Source organism: Salvelinus namaycush, chromosome 31 (genome assembly GCF_016432855.1).
Source record: "Salvelinus namaycush isolate Seneca chromosome 31, SaNama_1.0, whole genome shotgun sequence".
NCBI classification, from domain to species: Eukaryota; Metazoa; Chordata; class Actinopteri; order Salmoniformes; family Salmonidae; genus Salvelinus; species Salvelinus namaycush.
Window position 1 is genome coordinate 36686483 of NC_052337.1, and position 17820 is coordinate 36704302.

Consider the following 17820-nt stretch of genomic DNA (forward strand, 5'->3'; position numbering starts at 1 on the left):
CTAAACCTCCCCAATCGCTTGTAAAATGCATTGTTCCAGAACACTTCATGAATGTGACCCTTTATAAAACTCTTCTACTCTCTTATCAAATGTTTAGCTGTACTTTCCTGAATTAAACTTATGACTAGGTTGTATTTGCAATACTTAAAAAAATTGTGCAAAGGAAATCATAGCTGGTACTATTTTCTTAATTATTATACTGTAATTATTATGGAGTTTAACATAAAGCAATTGGAACATAGCTCCCCAGAGCAAATAGCAGTATATTATGTCATCAAAGAGCACTTAGCTACTAATTACTGCAGGTGTAATTTATTTTCTGCTAGTTGTTTAATTGTGATGTCATTCACACAATGCCCTCAGCCAGTATGAATAAGGACTGTAGAAATGCCAGCCTTTGTAGCTTTCATTGCTTTTTGTCATGTTATTCTTCCTGTAGAATCTGACAAAGCTCAGTGGAGCCTGTAAAATGCCATTACTCAGACCGTGCGTACACTGTGGATCCTCTGCAGTCTAACCTTATCTAAGAGGGAAAGAAGAGTACAGATACGCTTGTCATTGTGTCATGTATGATGGGAATGAGTCAATTGTGAAGACGAACCCTGCTCGGATTTCTTGTCATGTATAACTGATCAAACAAATCGTTTCCCACTGTTGGCAGCAAGCTTCAACTTCAAATAATCAGACCTGCTTTTTGAGAAAAGGAATGTATCCCGATATCCCCCACATCCACCTTCTGCATGCCCTCTAATAACACAATACTTTTCAGAAAAGTTTGAGTCTCTCACTCTCATGGTCTCTGTCTATCTCGATTCAGGCCACACCCAGTAAAGCCCTTGAGTTCCCTGGAAAACCAGCCAGCCTCCAACATCCATGAGGGACAGGCTGGTAAATCTACAGGGATCCTCGGTGGTCTTCAAGAGAAGATACAGGTACTTTAAAGGAATATACAGTCAGGTCCATAATTATTGGCACCCTTGATAAAGATGAGCAAAACAGACTGCATAAAATAAATAATACAAATACTGAGCTGTATTATTTTATACAAATTTTTCTCTGCTAGTTTAATTGTGATGTCATTCAGACAATGCCTCAGCCAGTATGAATCACGTCTACAGAAATGCCAGCCTTTGTAACTTTCATCGTTTTTTTTGCACCTGGGCTGGAATAATACATTATGGCCTTTTCTCTTGCATTTCAAAGATGATGGTACAAAAAAAAATGCATTTTACCAGATCTAATGTGTTATATTCTCCTACATTAATTTCATATTTCCACAAACTTCAAAGTGTTTCCTTTCAAATGGTATCAATAATATGCATATCCTTGCTTCAGGTCCTGAGCTACAGGCAGTTAGATTTGGGGATGTCATTTTAGGTGAAAATTGAAAAAAGGGTCAGATCCTTAAGAGCTTTTAACAGGTCGAAATTGCAAATCCAATGACATGGTGATTTTTATTTTATTTTATTGATTTCATGTCAGTTGACAACTCAACCAAATGTAAATAAAAACTAGATGTTGAACTGACTCTATGTAGGATATTACATTATAATAGCCAGTGTAAAGGACGTCACGCCGCTTGCTTAGCAAGTACCACTTCCTCCTGATTCATCTCACACGGAGGCTCAATCCCAAAACCACCTGACCGCCCTCCTGAAGCGTCTTACCAGTCGACGGCACACGAAAGGGGAGGAGACCGGTTAAAGAATAATTTTTAAGCCTTGAGATAATTCAGAAATGTTGTGTGTATGTGTGCCATTCAGAGGGGGAATGGGCAAGACAAAATATGTACAGTTGAAGTCGGAAGTTTACATACACCTTAGCCAAATACATTTAAACTCCATTTTTCACAATTCCTGACATTTTAATCCTGGTAAATATTCCCTGTCTTAGGTCAGTTAGGATCACCACTTTATTTTAAGAATGTGAAATGTCAGAATAATAGTAGAGAGAATGATTTATTTCAGCTTTTATTTCTTTCATCACGTGGTCAGAAGTTTACATACACTCAATTAGTCTTTGGTAGCATTGCCTTTAAATGGTTTAACTTGGGTCAAACGTGTCGGGTATCCTTCCACAAGCTTCCCACAATAAGTTGGGTGAATTTTGGCCCCTTCCTTCTGACAGAGCTGGTGTAACTGGGTCAGGTTTGTAGGCCTCCTTGCTCACACAAGCTTTTTCAGTTCTACCCACAAATCTTCTATGGGATTGAGGTCAGGGCTTTGTGATGGCCACTCCAATAAGTTGACTTTGTTGTCCTTAAGCCGTTTTGCCACAACTTTGGAAGTATGCTTGGGGTCATTGTCCATTTGGAAGACGCATTTGCGACCAAGCTTTAACTTCCTGACTGATGTCTTGAAATGTTGCTTCAATATATCCACATAATTTTCCCACCTCATGATGCAATCTATTTTGTGAAGTGCACCAGTCCCTGCTGCAGCAAACACTCCCACAACATGATGCTGCCACCTCCATGCTTCACGGTTGGGATGGTGTTCTTCGGCTTGCAAGCATCCCCCTTTTTCCTCCAAACATAACAATGGTCATTATGGCCAAACAGTTCTATTTTTGTTTCATCAGACCAGAGGACATTTCTCCAAAAAGTACGATCTTTGTCCCCCATGTGCAGTTGCAAACCGTAGTATGCCTTTTTTATGGCGGTTTTGGAGCAGTGGCTTCTTGCTTGCTGAGCGGCCATTCAGTTTGTCAACATAGGACTTGTTTTACCGTGGATATAGATACTTTTGTACCTGTTTCCTCCAGCATCTTCACAGGGTCCTTTGCTGTTGTTCTGGGATTGATTTGCACTTTTCGCACCAAGTACGTTCATCTCTAGGAGACAGAACGCATCTCCTTCCTGAGCAGTATGACGGCTGCGTGGTCCCATGGTGTTTATACTTGCGTACTATTGTTTGTACAGATGAACGTGGTACCTTCAGGTGTTTGGAAATTGCTCCCAAGGATGAACCAGACTTGTGGAGGTCTACAATTTTTTTCTGAGGTCTTGGCTGATTTCTTTTGATTTTCACATGATGTCAAGCAAAGAGGCACTTTGTTTGAAGGTAGGCCTTGAAATACAACCACAGGTACACCTCCAATTGACTCAAATGATGTTAATTAGCCTTTCTGAAGCTTCTAAAGCCATGACATCATTTTCTGGAATTTTCCAAGCTGTTTAAAGGCACAGTCAACTTAGTGTAGGTAAACTTCTGACCCACTGGAATTGTGATACAGTGAAATAATCTGTCTGTAAACAATTGTTGGAAAAATTACTTGTGTCATGCACAAAGTAGATGTCCTCACCGACTTGCCAAAACTATAGTTTGTTAACAAGAAATTTGTGGAGTGGTTGAAAAATTAGTTTTAATGCATGTAAACTTCCGACTTCAACTGTAGATATGTATAGGGGTAAAGTGATTAGGCATCAGGATATATGATAAACAGAGTAGCAGTAGTTTAAATTATGGTTGTATGTATGTGTATAGAGTCAGTATAAATGTGACTGCATGTTATGTGTGTGTTGGAGTTTGTGTGCATAGAGACAAAAAATATACACGGGTCAACTCAGTCTGTGTAGCCATTCTGTTAGCTATTTAGCAGTCTTATGGCTTGGGGATAGAAACTGTTCAGGAGCCTTTTGGTGTCAGACTTGATGCACCGGTACTGCTTTCTGTGCGAAAGCAGAGAGAACAGTCTATGGCTTGGGTGGCTGGTCTTTCACACCTCCTGATATAGAGGTCCTGGATGGCAGGGAGCTCGGCTCCAGTGATGTGCTGAGTTGTCGGCACCAACCTCTGTAGCACCATGCGACCAAGGGTGGTGCTGTTGCCATACCAAGCAATGATGCAGCCAGTTAAATGCCTAGTACAATAAAGGTTAAATAACAAAAGAAAAAAAAAAAGTCAAGATGCTCTCAATGGTGCAGCTGTAGAACCTTTTGAGGATTTGAGGGCCCATGCCAAACCTTTTCAACCTCCTGAGTGGGAAGAAGCGCTGTCACGCCTTCACAACTTTACGTGTGTGAGTGGACCATTTTGAAGTCCTTGGTGATTTAGACACCGAGGAACTTGTAGCTCTTGGCCCGCTCCCCTACAGCCCCGTCGATGTGTAAGGGGCGTGCTCGCGGCCTCCCGTTTCCTGTAGGCCACGATCAGCTCCTTGGTCTCACTGACGTTGCGGGATAGGCTGTTGTCCCGGCACCACATTGTCATGTCGTTAGCAAACTTGATGATGGTGTTGAAGTCGTGTGGGTCCACGCAGTCATGGGTGAACAGGGAGTACAGGAGGGGACTAAGCACACATCCTTGTGGGGCCCCCGTGTTGAGGGTCAGCGTGGCGTAGGTGATGTTGCCGACCCTCACCACCTGGGGTTGGCTCGTCAGGAAGTCCAGGATCCAGTTGCAGAGGGAGTTGTTCAGTCCCAAAGTCCTAAGGTTGGAGGGAACAATGGTGTTGTATGCTGAGTCAATGAACAGCATTCTCACATAACTTTACAACTACTTTGCAAGGTTAGGGGAAGGGGAAGCTAACATGCTAAGTAGTTGCAAAGTAGCTAAAAAGTAGTTGCAAAGTTACTAATTAGCTTAACACTTTTGGCTCAAATCCCGTTAACGGGATCGAGTTGACAACAGAAAGTGAAACTGCAGGGCGCCCAATTCAAACAAATCTCAAAATTAAAATTCCTCAAACATACCAGTATTATACACCATTTTAAAGATAAACTTGTTGTTAATCCCACCACCGTGTGCGATTTCAAAAAGGCTTTACGACGAAAGCATATAATGCGATTATGTTAGGTCAGTACCTAGTCACAAAAAAACACAGCCATTTTTCCAGCTGAAGAGAAGAGTCACAAAAAGCAGAAATGGAGATAAAATTAATCACTAACCTTTGATGATCTTCATCAGATGGCACTCATAGGACTTCATGTTACACAATTCATGTATGTTTTGTTCGATAAAGTTCATATTTATATCCAAAAATCTCAGTTTACATTGGCGCGTTATGTTCAGTAATGTTTTGCTTCCAAAACATCCAGTGATTTTGCAGAGAGCCACATCAATTTACAGAAATACTCATCATAAATGTTGATGAAAATACAAGTGTTATGCATGGAATTAAAGATATACTTCTCCTTAATGCAACCATGTCAGATTTCAAAAAAGCTTTACAGCGAAAGCACACCATGGAATAAGCTGAGTACAGCGCTCAGAGACCAAAACAAGCCATACAGATACCCGCCATGTTGTGGAGTCAACAGAAGTCAGAAATAGCATTATAAATATTAACTTACCTTTGACGATCTTCATCGGATTGCACTCCCAGGAATCCCAGTTCCACAATAAATGTTAGTTTTGTTCGATAAAGTCCATAATTTATGTCCAAATACCTCCTTGTTTGTGCGCTTAGTACAGTAATCCAAAAGCGCAGGCACTAGGTCCAGACAAAGTCAAAAAAGTTATATTACAGTTCGTAGAAACATGTCAAACGATGTATAGAATCAATCTTCAATAATGTTTCAACCGGACAATTCCTTTGTCTTTAGAAAGGCCTGACTGAGGTCATGGCATTCTGCCAGACACCTGGTTCAAAACAGCTCTTATTCTCTCCCCCTTCACAGTAGAAGCCTGAAACAACGTTCTAAAGACTGTCGACATCTAGTGGAAGCCTTAGAAAGTGCAATATGACCCCATAGACACTGTATATTGGATAGGCAAAGACTTGAAAACCTACAAACCTCAGATTTTCCACTTCCTGGTTGGATCTTTTCTCAGGTTTTTGCCTGCCATATGAGTTCTGTTATACTCAGACATCATTCAAACAGTTTTAGAAACTTCAGAGTGTTTTCTTTCCAAATCTACTAATTATATGCATATTCTAGCTTTTGGGCCTGAGTAGCAGGCAGTTTACTCTGGGCACCTTTTCATCGAAGTTACTCAATACTGCCCCTTAGTCCCAAAGAAGTTAAATGCTAAAGTTGTCCATGATGGGATTCGAACAAGCAACCTTTGGTTTGCAAGATGTTTGCGTTATACACTCGACCAGCCACCTTTCATTTTTGCCTTACATATCCACATATCCCAGAGAAGTTAACGTCCCACTTGGCCAAAAGCCAGTAAAAATGCAGAGCGCCAAATTCAAATAAATTACTATAAAAATCCAACTTTCATGAAATCACACATGAAAGATACCAAATTAAAGCTACACTTGTTGTGAATCCAGCCAACATGTCTGATTTCAAAAAGGATTTATGGCGAAAGCACACCAAACGATTATCTTAGGTCAGTACATAGCCACAGAAAAACACAGCCATTTTTCCATCCAAAGAGAGGAGTAACAAAAAGCAGAAATAGAGATAAAATGAATCACTAACCTTAGATCTTCATCCGATGATACTCATAGGACTTCATGTTACACAATACATGTATGTTTTGTTTGGTAAAGTTCATATTTCTATCCAAAAATCTGACTTTAGGCGGGACGCTACTGTCTCACTTGGCCAAAAGCCAGAGAAAATGCAGAGCGCCATATTCAAATAAATTACTATAAAAATCAAACTTTCATTAAATCACACATGAAAGATACCAAATTAAAGCTACGCTGGTTGTGAATCCAGCCAACATGTCAGAATTCAAATAGGCTTTTCGGCGAAAGCAAACGATGCTATTATCTGAGTTAGCACCATTGTAAACAAAGAGAGATAAGCATATTTCAACCCTGCAGGCGCAACACAAAACGCAGAAATACAAATATAATTCATGCCTTACCTTTGATGAGCTTCTGTTGTTGGCACTCCAATATGTCCCATAAACATCACAAATGGTCCTTTTTTGTTCGATTAATTCCGTCGATATATATCCAAAATGTCCATTTATTTGGCACGTTTGATCCAGAAAAACACCGGTTCCAACTCGTGAAACATGACTACAAAATATCTCAAAAGTTACCTGTAAACTTTGCCAAAACATTTCAAACTACTTTTGTAATACAACTTTAGGTATTTTTTAACAAAAATAATCGATAAAATTGAAGACGGGATGATCTGTGTTCAATACAGTATTAAAACAATCTGTAGCATGCTTTCTGGTCACGCGCCTCTAACAGTACACAACAAGTGACCCTGATTCAAAATGGCCGTACTTCATTACACAAAGGAAAAACCCTTAACTAATTTCTAAAGACTGTTGACATCCAGTGGAAGCGGTAGGAACTGCAAGAAGGTCAATTAGAAATCTGTATTCCCAATGAAAATTCATTGAAAAGAGAATGACCTCAAAAAAAAGAATCTGAATGGTTTGTCCTCGGGGTTTCGCCTGCTAAATAAGTTCTGTTATACTCACAGACATGATTCAAACAGTTTTAGAAACTTCAGAGTGTTTTCTATCCAAATCTACTAACAATATGCATATCTTATCTTCTGGGGATGAGTAGCTGGCAGTTGAATTTGGGTATGCTTTTCATCCAAACGTGAAAATGCTGCCCCCTATCCTAGAGAAGTTAAGCGACCGGTCTTATGTAACCATACCAATTGTAACATATACTAATTTCAGTGTTTTGGATTTACATTTACTATGGTACGTCTAGTCCGAGACCAGGCTGCTAAGACGTCTGTCCTCAAAACAGTTTATGGACTTAGGCTCATGTATAACGCATTTAATGAACTTGCCCTGTCCGAGTGTAGCCTATGTCTTGCAAGATCACATAGGCCTAATGATTTAATTAGTATTTACATAACAGACCCAAATATAATAGCGTAGTAGTAGGCCTATATTACAGTTACACCAAAAACACCACCTCAGTAATTTTTTTATGACTTTTAGGGTTCTCGCTGAAGTCACTCTGTTTTTTTTTTCCTCATGCGCCCAAAACTCAACTGAGCACGCAACTCGGCAGGATGTATAGTCTATGCTTAGATTGAAACAAAATACAAGAAAGGCTAATTGTTTAGGCCATCTGCTGTAATTCACTTACAGAACAGTAGTTCAAGAAGATCTAAATGCATATTCCCATGAAACTGATTGAGATCAAATGATTGGCATGGAGTTTGGACATTTCACCGGTAAAACTTGAATAATTAACATTCATGATTGCCTATTTTGGTGTTTGAGGGTATTAAAAATAGAAACATTTGGCCTTCCGAGTGGCGCAGTGGTCTAAGGCACTGCATCACAGTGCTAGCTGTGCCATTAGAAATCCTGTTTCAAGTCCAGGCTCTGTCGCAGCCGGCTGTGACCGGGAGGCCCATGGGCCCAGCATTGTCCAGGTTAGGGGAGGGTTTGGCCTGCAGGGATGTTCTTGTCCCATCGCGCACTAGAGACTCCTGTGGCGGGCTGGGCACAATGCATGCTGACACGGTCACCAGGTGTACGGTGGTTCCCCCGGCACATTAGTGCGTCTGGCTTCCGGGTTAAGCAGGCATTGTGTCAAGAAGCAGTGCGGCTTGGCTGGGTTATTTCGGAGGACACACGGCTCTCGACCTTCGCCTCTCCCGAGTCCGTACGGGAGTTGCAGCGATGGGACAAGACTAACTACCAATTGGGGAGAAAAAGAAAATGGGAATAATTTATTGAGACAATATGTGTGGGCATAGGCAGACGTTGCAATTGGAGGATGCATTATTCTATAATGCATCTGTTACAAACTTTGAGAAATGATGACGTCACTTTAAAAAAAAAATGCATTTCCGCACCTAAAAGAATGGCACTACACCCCTCTGTATGTGTACTGAATATTCAGACCCCATTGTGTCTAAGAAAAAAGGTGCTATCTAGAACCTAAAAGGCTTCTTTGGCTGTCCCCAAAGGAGAACCCTTTGATGAACCTTATTCGGTTCCTTTCCACAGAGGGTTCTACATGGAACCGAAAAGGGTTATCCTATGGGAACAGCCAAAGAACCCTTTTGGAACCCTTTTTTCTAAGAGTGTATGTTGGGAAAAGTGTTAATATGCACAGCAGGGGCTCTTTTTGATAATATTATCATAATAATCTTATGCAATTAACGTACCAGGATATATTTGAAATCAATCCCCCAGGCACCTCATGCAAATGTCCTGTGCTGCTGTTTCAATTTATCCAACAAGTTATTTGATGCACAGTTGGTTTTAATCAAACATTAGTACAATAAAATCCCATTCTAGCTACACGTACGCGGGCACACACGTAACACGCACACTCACACACAAACAGTCACAACAATCCCTCCCACCAAATGGTCCCTGTAAAGAATTGCCACAGATTAATTGATCTATTCTACAACATTCTTTCTCTTGTCGATGACGCACCTTAAGCTCACTGTGAATAACACTGGGCTTTGCCTATCGTGTTGGGATTTGAGACATACGAGCTCTAACAGAGTTCTCACAAAGCTGTCAGAGCTCAGAGTTCACAAACCTCTCTGAGTCTCTGTGCCCATATCATAGGCTCAAAGACTTTTTAGAATGGAGATTTAGGTAACATTGCACCCATCCAATGCCCTCCATTATAAGTGTCTGAAAGCTAGACCTTTCTTGTGCATTGAATGTTTCTCTATGTAAGGGTTCGTGCATAGTTCAAACATTGCTTAATAGGGAAAGGGGGATACTTTGTCAGTTGCACAACTTGAGTGCATTAAACCAAAATATGTCTTCCAAATATAACCCAAACCCCTGAATCAGAGAGGTGCGGGGGGTTGTCTTAATCAACGTCATCAGTGCCCAGGGAGCAGTTGTTTGGGGTTAACTGCCTTGCTCAGGGGTAGAACGGAAGATTTTCCACCTTGCCGGCTTGGGGATTCAAACCAGTGACTTTTCAGTTACTGGCCCAACGCTATAGACATTATAGATAATGCATGGCATATAGTATCCTTGGAGAAGTCTATGGAAAAATATAAATGGCACTGACTGATTGTACCACCTCCATTCCCTCCCTTTCCTTCTAGGTCAAAGACACAGGGGTCAAAGGTCCCTACTCCCAGCTGACCCAGGAAGAGCTGATCTCCCTGGTGGTGAAGCAGCAGGAGCAGCTCTCCAAAAGGGACGATAAGATCAAGGAGCTGGAGCAGTACATTGACAACCTGCTGGTGCGCATCATCGAGGAGCAACCCAGTATCCTGATGACCATGAACTCACTCAAATGAGTGTTCCTAATCATTCAGAGCAGGCCCTTCCTAAAATATGTATCTTCCTCAATGCACATGTATTGGGCTGGTTGAATATTTCCGGGTTTCCTCCCAAATAACTTTGAATTCACCCGACACCCATGTATACCATACCAAGCACTGGCTTTCTGTTCCTACTGAACAGATGCGCTTTTGTTCATTACATTTTGATTGTTGAATATTTAATTGTTCATTACATTTTGACTAAAGGATTTCTTAACTTTATGGGTGTGTAAAGACAGTATAAGAACACAAACAAAGCACAGGTCCATATAGGCCTGTGGGAAGTTGCCTTACGTTTTTGACAGTTCGATTTTTCTTAGTATTAATGTTTTGATTTTCTTGCGACGAGTATGATATGAAGGTTAAATCCAGCGCAATGACACTGAAGAATGAATTGAATAATAAATAATGAAAGCTCCAACAGAACAGTGGAGTTTGCTTATTTGTTAACACTTTATGTAAAGCAGACAGACCGGTATAAGGTGTCAAACATGCTTATGACAAGTATTACAATGAATTCTAATGAGTAATACCTGTCGGTAAAGTGTTTGTATTGCTTGTCTGAGGTACAGATATTATTCCCTGATACTGTATAACTCGTATAAATGTTGTACATAGAGATGTCCTTTTCCTATTGTCAAATTCATGTTGAATCACTTTGAGGAGGAAAGAATTGATAAATTGCTAGTCTAAGAGATAAACATGGATTGATAATTATTACAATTTAGACTACAGATAAGCAAGGTTTACTGGGAAGTGTGGACTATGCAATGAATCGAGAGTGCATTCATCAAAAGGCAATCTCACTGACAGGTGCACCTCTGGAAACAAATTGCAAGGGTGTAACCTATAAATACCGTTCAAAGTGGCATTTCCTTGTGAAGAAAGCTATTGAAATTCAGAGACTGTTTTCTTAAACCAGCTACCACTGTCCATAGGTAAATACAGTAGCAAGATGTCAGAGTATGTTGGTCTGCCTTTGGTCATACAAATTATTACTGTATAGTTGGGTGAAAGTTAATCTCGGACACCCAGAACTAAGATCTCATGTATCCCACGTAATTGGGTCAAACGCTCAATTACATCTGTCCACGAGAGATTAGGTGAAAGTCAGAACGTCTATATTCGGTCCATGTAAAGCCTATTTTGCAATGATAAAATAAAGACTAATTTTCAAAAAATCATGTAATTTATTTAGCCTCCGGTTGACAAACACACACACCACTTTCTCTCTTTGTCTCTCACTCGCGCACACTTTCTATCGCTCTCTCATCTGTAAAGTGTGTATTAATACCTTGTGATAAACCTTTAAATAAAGCTTGACGCATCGATTTCACGCGATGAACGTAACGTATGGATATAATGCGCTGTTCCAATAGAAGTAGAACGTTGCAGTAGCTTTCAATAGCGGAACGAAAGTAAGGGTGTCTTGTTTCTACACGGATTATAAAGGCTGAGCTCACATTAAGAACTCGAAACGTTCATTGGTCGTTCACAGCACATGAATGGTATTGTGGTAGGTTCTGGCTGACTCACAAGTTTATGATTTGCTAGCTAACGTTAACCAACATACATCAAACTGAAGATGGCTACTGTCGGTCTGAAGTGTCCGGAGTGTGGCTCGCTCGACATAGTGGACGACGAACATTATTCACAGCCACAACTTGTATGTGCAGATTGTGGCGCTGTGGTATCCGAAGGTCTACTCACCACTACCCGAAGTGAAGAGACACAGGGCACAGGTAGCTAGTTATCTAACTAACTGGTTTATCTGTCACCTTATTTATGCAGCTGCCTGTAAGAATGTGCTTTCCTACTGAGTGTTGGTCATGCAGTCTTCTGTAAGGCTATTCCACATGCCTGCTGTCTATATTGTGACTGTGATTTAATTGAACACGTTGTTTGTCCTTGTCTGCTTGTTTTGGTCCTGTAGATGTAAGATACACTAATAGCACAGAAGTGGACAAGAAGCCATGCCGTAATCTAATCAATGGTAGGAACTGCACCGTTTCCCTCTAGAACCACTGACTACCTGTTTCTGACACAATGTGAGGGTTGAATATCACAAATTGCTGTGTATTTTAATCATATGTGGCTGGCAATACTGTATCACTTCCTCCAAACAGGCATACACCGGGTGCGTGCTCTCTGTCGTATTCTCAGGCTCACTTTCCTCATGGAGGAGACTGCAGAGACCCATTTTAAGCAGGCCTATGAGCACCCTAACTTCATCAGGGTCAGCCTGCAGAAGAAAGAGGTTCTGGCAGGATGCTGCGTGCTGGCGACCTGCAGGCAGCACAGCTGGCCCATTGCCATGGGAACCATTTGTTGTCTCCTGGAGGCGAACCCCAGGCTGATAGGCGTGGTCTACCAGGAGATGGTGAAGATTCTGAAGATAGAGGCTCCCCCCACCAGTATCATTGACCTACTGGAGACACACTGTCAGGCGTACGTCAATCACCTCAACTATAAACATTAGCCTTGATTGCCTGATGATAAATAAATTGCCTGACTAAGCACATGTTATTAGGTAGACATTTGATGCTTATTGAGAAACTGTATTTTCTCTCCTTTCTCTGTAAGATACAAACTAAGCCCTCAACATGTCCATGAAGAGTTGTCAGAGTCCTCCAAGGATTTGACAAAGCGAGCTGCTGTCCTGTTGGAGCTGGCTGCAGATGCCTGGCTAGTGACTGGCCGCCAGCCCATCCCCATCCTCACGGCCTCCATCTTCCTGGCTTGGCAGTCCCTGAAACCCACCCAGGCCCGGCTCAAATACACACTGGCCAGGTTCTGCCAGATGGCCAAAGTGACCAAGTCCTCCATAGCGCCGAAGCGGGTGACTGAGCTGAAGGAGGTGCTGTGTAAGCTGGGCCAGGAGCTGCCCTGGCTGAGGGGGGATGAGGTGACACCCCAGACTGTGATCCAGATGGTGGATGACATCCTGAACCATAGACTCACCCTACTGAGGAGGGCCCTGAGCAGTCACGAGGAAGCCCTGGCCTCTGAATCAGTACTCCCACCAAGCTTAGAGAACTCCCTACCTGGATCCCACACCAACACGCCCTGCCTGGAGGGTGCAGCTTCATCCCAGACCCCAGGGCAGACCCCTAAAGAACCCTTTGTGGGGGAACCAGACACAGGGAGCATCCAGCAACAAGGAGATGTTGACCTGACATACACTGTTGTAATGGAGGGGTTGCCACATACGGGGCCTGGCACAGACTCCCAGCACAGCCAGCCCTCAGCACCAAACTCTGGCAAGAGGAGTTTGTTTGAACCCCCTTCTGTGAGGTACGCTAAGATAAGGAGGGTGCAGGTCCCGGTGGTGGAGGTGACTGGTGATGAGGAGATCTCAGACAGTGAGATTGACAGTTACATCCGTACTCCTCAGGAGATCAGAGACTATGTTGAGGCTAAAGAGGCATTAGCTTCCTCTGATGATGAGTTCTGACAGGAAGGGATCACATTGTAACCAGGTGACTTAGCTATACTGTGCTGTCTGATCTGTAATGCATTATAATGCAACTATTTGGCTGACTATTTTGTATGAATATTGAATAATCTCTTGTACCCTTCAGGTCATAAGGCAACACATTAAATCTACTTATTTCAAAACACTCACCAATAGTGTTTAGGACTATATTAATTTTAATGGTGATTGTATCCTTTATGCGTTAGTTTAATTGAAAAATTCTTCTTTGGCTGATCAATTTTATTGCATTGAATCTGTGTGTGCATCCAAATATTTTACTAAATGGTCTGTACTTCAAACTGGAAAACAAGCCCATATACTGTACTTGAAGTGTCCCAATAGACTCCTTGGATTTGTGGTTCTTTGCAAATTATCTATTTGACTAATTACAGTGGCCTAAACCCAGTTCATCATCTCAGGCCGGCTGTCAGTGATTTTAGAGCACATTCGCCTAATTAGTGTCAATGTTGTCACAGCACAGCCTGTAGCCTAAAATAGTTTTTTCAAACAGTCAGCACTGTTGGTTATTAGGTTGTCTACAGCTGTCAGCCTAAAATATTTCTATTAGTTTTTACAGAAGTTAGGCATTAGTCATCTAGATTTGAACTTTCTGAAGCCACGTTCTCTAGTGTTTTTTTTACTGATGTTGTGGTGAGATGATTGTTACCATAGCAACCACATGTGGGATTTGTGGACAGTCACTGTTTACTTGTCACAATAAAGTATACATATTTTTTTAACTTAGATTAGTGCATTCTAGTTATTGTCTACCTGCAGTCTTGCCTCTTCATTTACTCCTCTTGTCAGTCCATTCATATCCCACTGGGCACACACTGGTTGAATCAATGTTGTTTCCACGTCATTTCAATGAAATGGCGTTGAACCAATGTAGAATAGATGTTGAATTGATAAAATGTAACTTCGGCGCCCCAAAAGGCTAGGGCCAGTTCTGACTATGTGGGTATGGAGACCCGCTAGCCACTACAGCCCCTCATGATGAGTTCAGATGTGTTGTTGCCCCCACCCCCATCAAAGTTGTCCATACCTTATCCAAACATTTCATGCGAATGAATTACTTGACGCATGGGAAAAAAAGTCACGACCGGGCTGATGGAAACAGGAAATGATCAGTGGCGTAAAGTACTTATAAGTCAAAATACTTTAAAGCAGTACTTAAGTAGGTTTTTGGGGTATCTGTACTTTACTATTTATATTTCTGACAACTTTTACCTCACTACATTCCGAAAGTAAATAATGTACTTTTTACTCCATTTTCCATGACACCCAAAAGTACTCATAACATTTTCAATGCTTAGCAGGACAGGAAAATGGTCCAATTCACACACTTATCACAGGAAGGCAAACTAGTCACCTTTTTGGTGAAATTTGCCGTTTTGAATCCAAAATAGGTGACCTACGTGATTTGTGTAGATCTGATGAGAAAAGTTTGGGAAAGGAGGGGGGTTGGATTCTTACTGGCTGTAAGCGAGTAATGCGCGTTTGGAGCAATACTGGCTGTATCCAAGGCTCAGCCAATCGTTCACATAACAACAGAATGTGGCACGCGACTGAAGAAAGAAGAGACAACCAACTTACTAGTTACAGCATCAGGGCGTGCTCTGGAAAGACAGCTTGTCTGTTACAGCAGCGCGTCCCCTGAACGATAACAAAGGTGTAACGTTAAGTGAGAAGCCTGACCACGTAGACGACCGAGGTACATTTGGTTTTATATTCACACATTTGGACGTTCATCAGACATTCGCCAAAAGCCATTTAAAAAAGTAAAAATCAATAACTAATTCACCGTTTGTGACAATCATAAAACTAGATATGATTTATTCTATAAATGTCTAGCATACTATTACAACCTTTGTTTTGAGGAAAGGAAAATTGTGAGATTATGTTATAGTGCTTGAAAGATTATATTATAATCTTTGTATTGCATTAGAATGGTTGTTTTATTTGACAGAATAGAATCTGTTGACTATTGTGTGTTCAGTGTTCCACTGAGGATGGGCCTCTATGAGAAAGCACTGACAGAGGAGATTTACGATGTCTTTGGCCAATAAAGCCTGAAGAGCATTCCAGATAGTGAGGTAATGTTTTTGTACTATGAAGTACCAGGAACGAGATCAGAACCTCGTCTTAGAGACCAAACTGAACGATTATGTATAGCTAATGCTATCTGGCTATGGGATACTCCTTTCTCAAGTAAAAGGCCCTTTGTGAAGAGTTCTGTGGTTCGTCATGTAAATTGAGAGGGGTGTATCTTGGCTATAAAATATCTTTGTATTCGACTGTAGGGACTCAGAATTCATTATAGACGCTGAATTGATCTGAGAGTCAAAGGGCTATGGTGAAGCTCATATAATTAAAGATGAAGTTTAAGTATAACTCTGACTGGTGTGTGGTTTGTAACTCTCCTCATTTAGTAATACAGGAAATTGCTACGACAAAAGATTTCAGTTTTGATTTATAGAACTACATAAAATCTATAAGAAGCCATTTAAAGTGGTATAAATCAATAACTAATTCACTGTTTGTCACAGAAACATCAAACTAGGTATATGATTTATTCCATAAATGTCTAGTATACTTTTACAACTTTTGCTTTGAGTAAACATTCCAGTTCTGATTTGATAGAAATACAGTTGAAGTCGGAAGTTTGCATACACCTTAGCCAAATACATTTAAACTCAGTTTTTCACAATTCCTGACATTTAATCCAAGTAAAAATTCCCTGTTTTAGGTCAGTTAGGATCCCCACTCTATTTTAAGAATGTGAAATGTCAGAATAATAGTAGAGAGAATGATTTATTTCAGCTTTTATTTCTTTCATCACCTTCCCAGTGGGTCAGAAGTTTACATACACTCAATTAGTATTTGGTAGCATTGCCTTTAAATTGTTTAACTTGGGTCAAACGTTTCGGGTAGCCTTCCACAAGCTTCCCACAATAAGTTGGGTGAATTTTGGCCCATTCCTCCTGACAGATGGTGTAATTGAGTCAGGTTTGTAGGCATCCTTGATCGCACACTTTTTCAGTTCTGCCCACAAATATTCTATAGGATTGAGGTCAGGGATTTGTGATGGCCACTCCAATACCTTGACTTTGTTGTCCTTAAGCCATTTTGCCACAACTTTGGAAGTATGCTCGGGGTCATTGTCCATTTGGAAGACCCATTTGCGACCAAGCTATAAATTCTTGACTGATGTCTTGAGATGTTGCTTCAATACATCCACATAATTGTCCTTCCTCATGATGCCATCTATTTTGTGAAGTGCACCAGTCCCTCCTGCAGCAAAGCACCCCCACAACATAATGCTGCCACTCCCGTGCTTCACGGTTGGGATGGTGTTCTTCGGCTTGCAAGCATCCCATTTTTCCTCCAAACATAACGATGGTCATTATGGCCAAACAGTTCTATTTTTGTTTCATCAGACCAGAGGATATTTCTCCAAAAAGTACGATCTTTGTCCCCATGTGCAGTTGCAAACCGTAGTCTGGCTTTTTTATGGCGGTTTTGGAGCAGTGGCTTCTTCCTTGCTGAGCGGCCTTTCAGGTTATGTCGATATAGGACTCGTTTTACTGTGGATATAGATACTTTTGTACCTGTTTCCTCCAGCATCTTCACAAGGTCCTTTGCTGTTGTTCTGGGATTGATTTGCACTTTTCGCACCAAAGTATGTTCATCTCTAGGAGACAGAACGCGTCTCCTTCCTGAGCGGTATGACGGTTGCGTGGTCCCATGGTGTTTATACTTGCGTACTATTGTTTGTACAGATGAACGTGGTACCTTCAGGCATTTGGAAATTGCTCCCAAGGATGAATCAGACTTGTGGAGATCTACATTATTCAAGCTCTCAACCTGCTCCACTACAACCCCGTCGATGAGAATGTGGGCGTGCTCAGTCCTCCTTTTCCTGTAGTCCACAATCATCTCCTTAGTCTTGGTTACGTTGAGGGATTGTTATTCTGGCACCACCCGGCCAGGTCTCTGACCTCCTCCCTATAGGCTGTCTCGTTGTTGTCGGGGGTGATCAGGCTACCACTGTTACCACTGGCTACCACTGGCTACCACTGTTGTGTCGTCTGCAAACTTAATGATGGTGTTGGAGTCGTGCCTGGCCATGCAGTCGTGGGTGAACAGGGAGTACAGGAGGGGACTGAGCACGCACCCCTGGGGAGCTCCAGTGTTGAGGATCAGC

The 17820-nt window shown here is 41.6% G+C and overlaps 2 protein-coding genes across 3 annotated transcripts in view; both read left to right on the top strand.

Moving 5' to 3' along the window:
* LOC120025584 (FK506-binding protein 5-like) overlaps nucleotides 1-10561 on the top strand; it is a 28779-nt gene extending 18218 nt beyond the window's left edge. The window contains exons 5-6 of the mRNA XM_038970139.1: nucleotides 818-932; nucleotides 9917-10561. Of these exons, the coding sequence (XP_038826067.1) occupies nucleotides 818-932; nucleotides 9917-10114 (313 nt within the window). The 3' untranslated portion in view covers nucleotides 10115-10561. The remainder of the gene's footprint in view (nucleotides 1-817; nucleotides 933-9916) is intronic.
* Nucleotides 10562-11622: 1061 nt separating this feature from the next.
* On the top strand, nucleotides 11623-14323 carry brf2 (BRF2 RNA polymerase III transcription initiation factor subunit). Of its 2 annotated transcripts, none has more exons than XM_038971199.1 (4): nucleotides 11623-11880; nucleotides 12072-12131; nucleotides 12265-12586; nucleotides 12722-14323. In XM_038971199.1, the coding sequence occupies exons 1-4, from the start codon at nucleotides 11724-11726 to the stop codon at nucleotides 13590-13592; spliced, it is 1410 nt and encodes a 469-aa protein (XP_038827127.1). In that variant the 5' UTR covers nucleotides 11623-11723; the 3' UTR covers nucleotides 13593-14323. The 2 variants fall into 2 exon arrangements, with proteins under 2 accessions (XP_038827127.1, XP_038827128.1); XM_038971200.1 differs by having other exon boundaries at nucleotides 11836-11880; nucleotides 12302-12586.
* Nucleotides 14324-17820: the final 3497 nt, after the last annotated feature.

Bases quoted from the DNA above. Each gene is read 5' to 3' on its own strand.
- brf2 (XM_038971199.1), top strand. From the start codon at position 11,724: ATGGCTACTGTCGGTCTGAAGTGTCCGGAGTGTGGCTCGCTCGACATA. The intron at 11,881-12,071 runs GTAGCTAGTTAT...TTGGTCCTGTAG, and splicing joins TGAAGAGACACAGGGCACAG to ATGTAAGATACACTAATAGC. The intron at 12,132-12,264 runs GTAGGAACTGCA...TCCTCCAAACAG, and splicing joins ATGCCGTAATCTAATCAATG to GCATACACCGGGTGCGTGCT.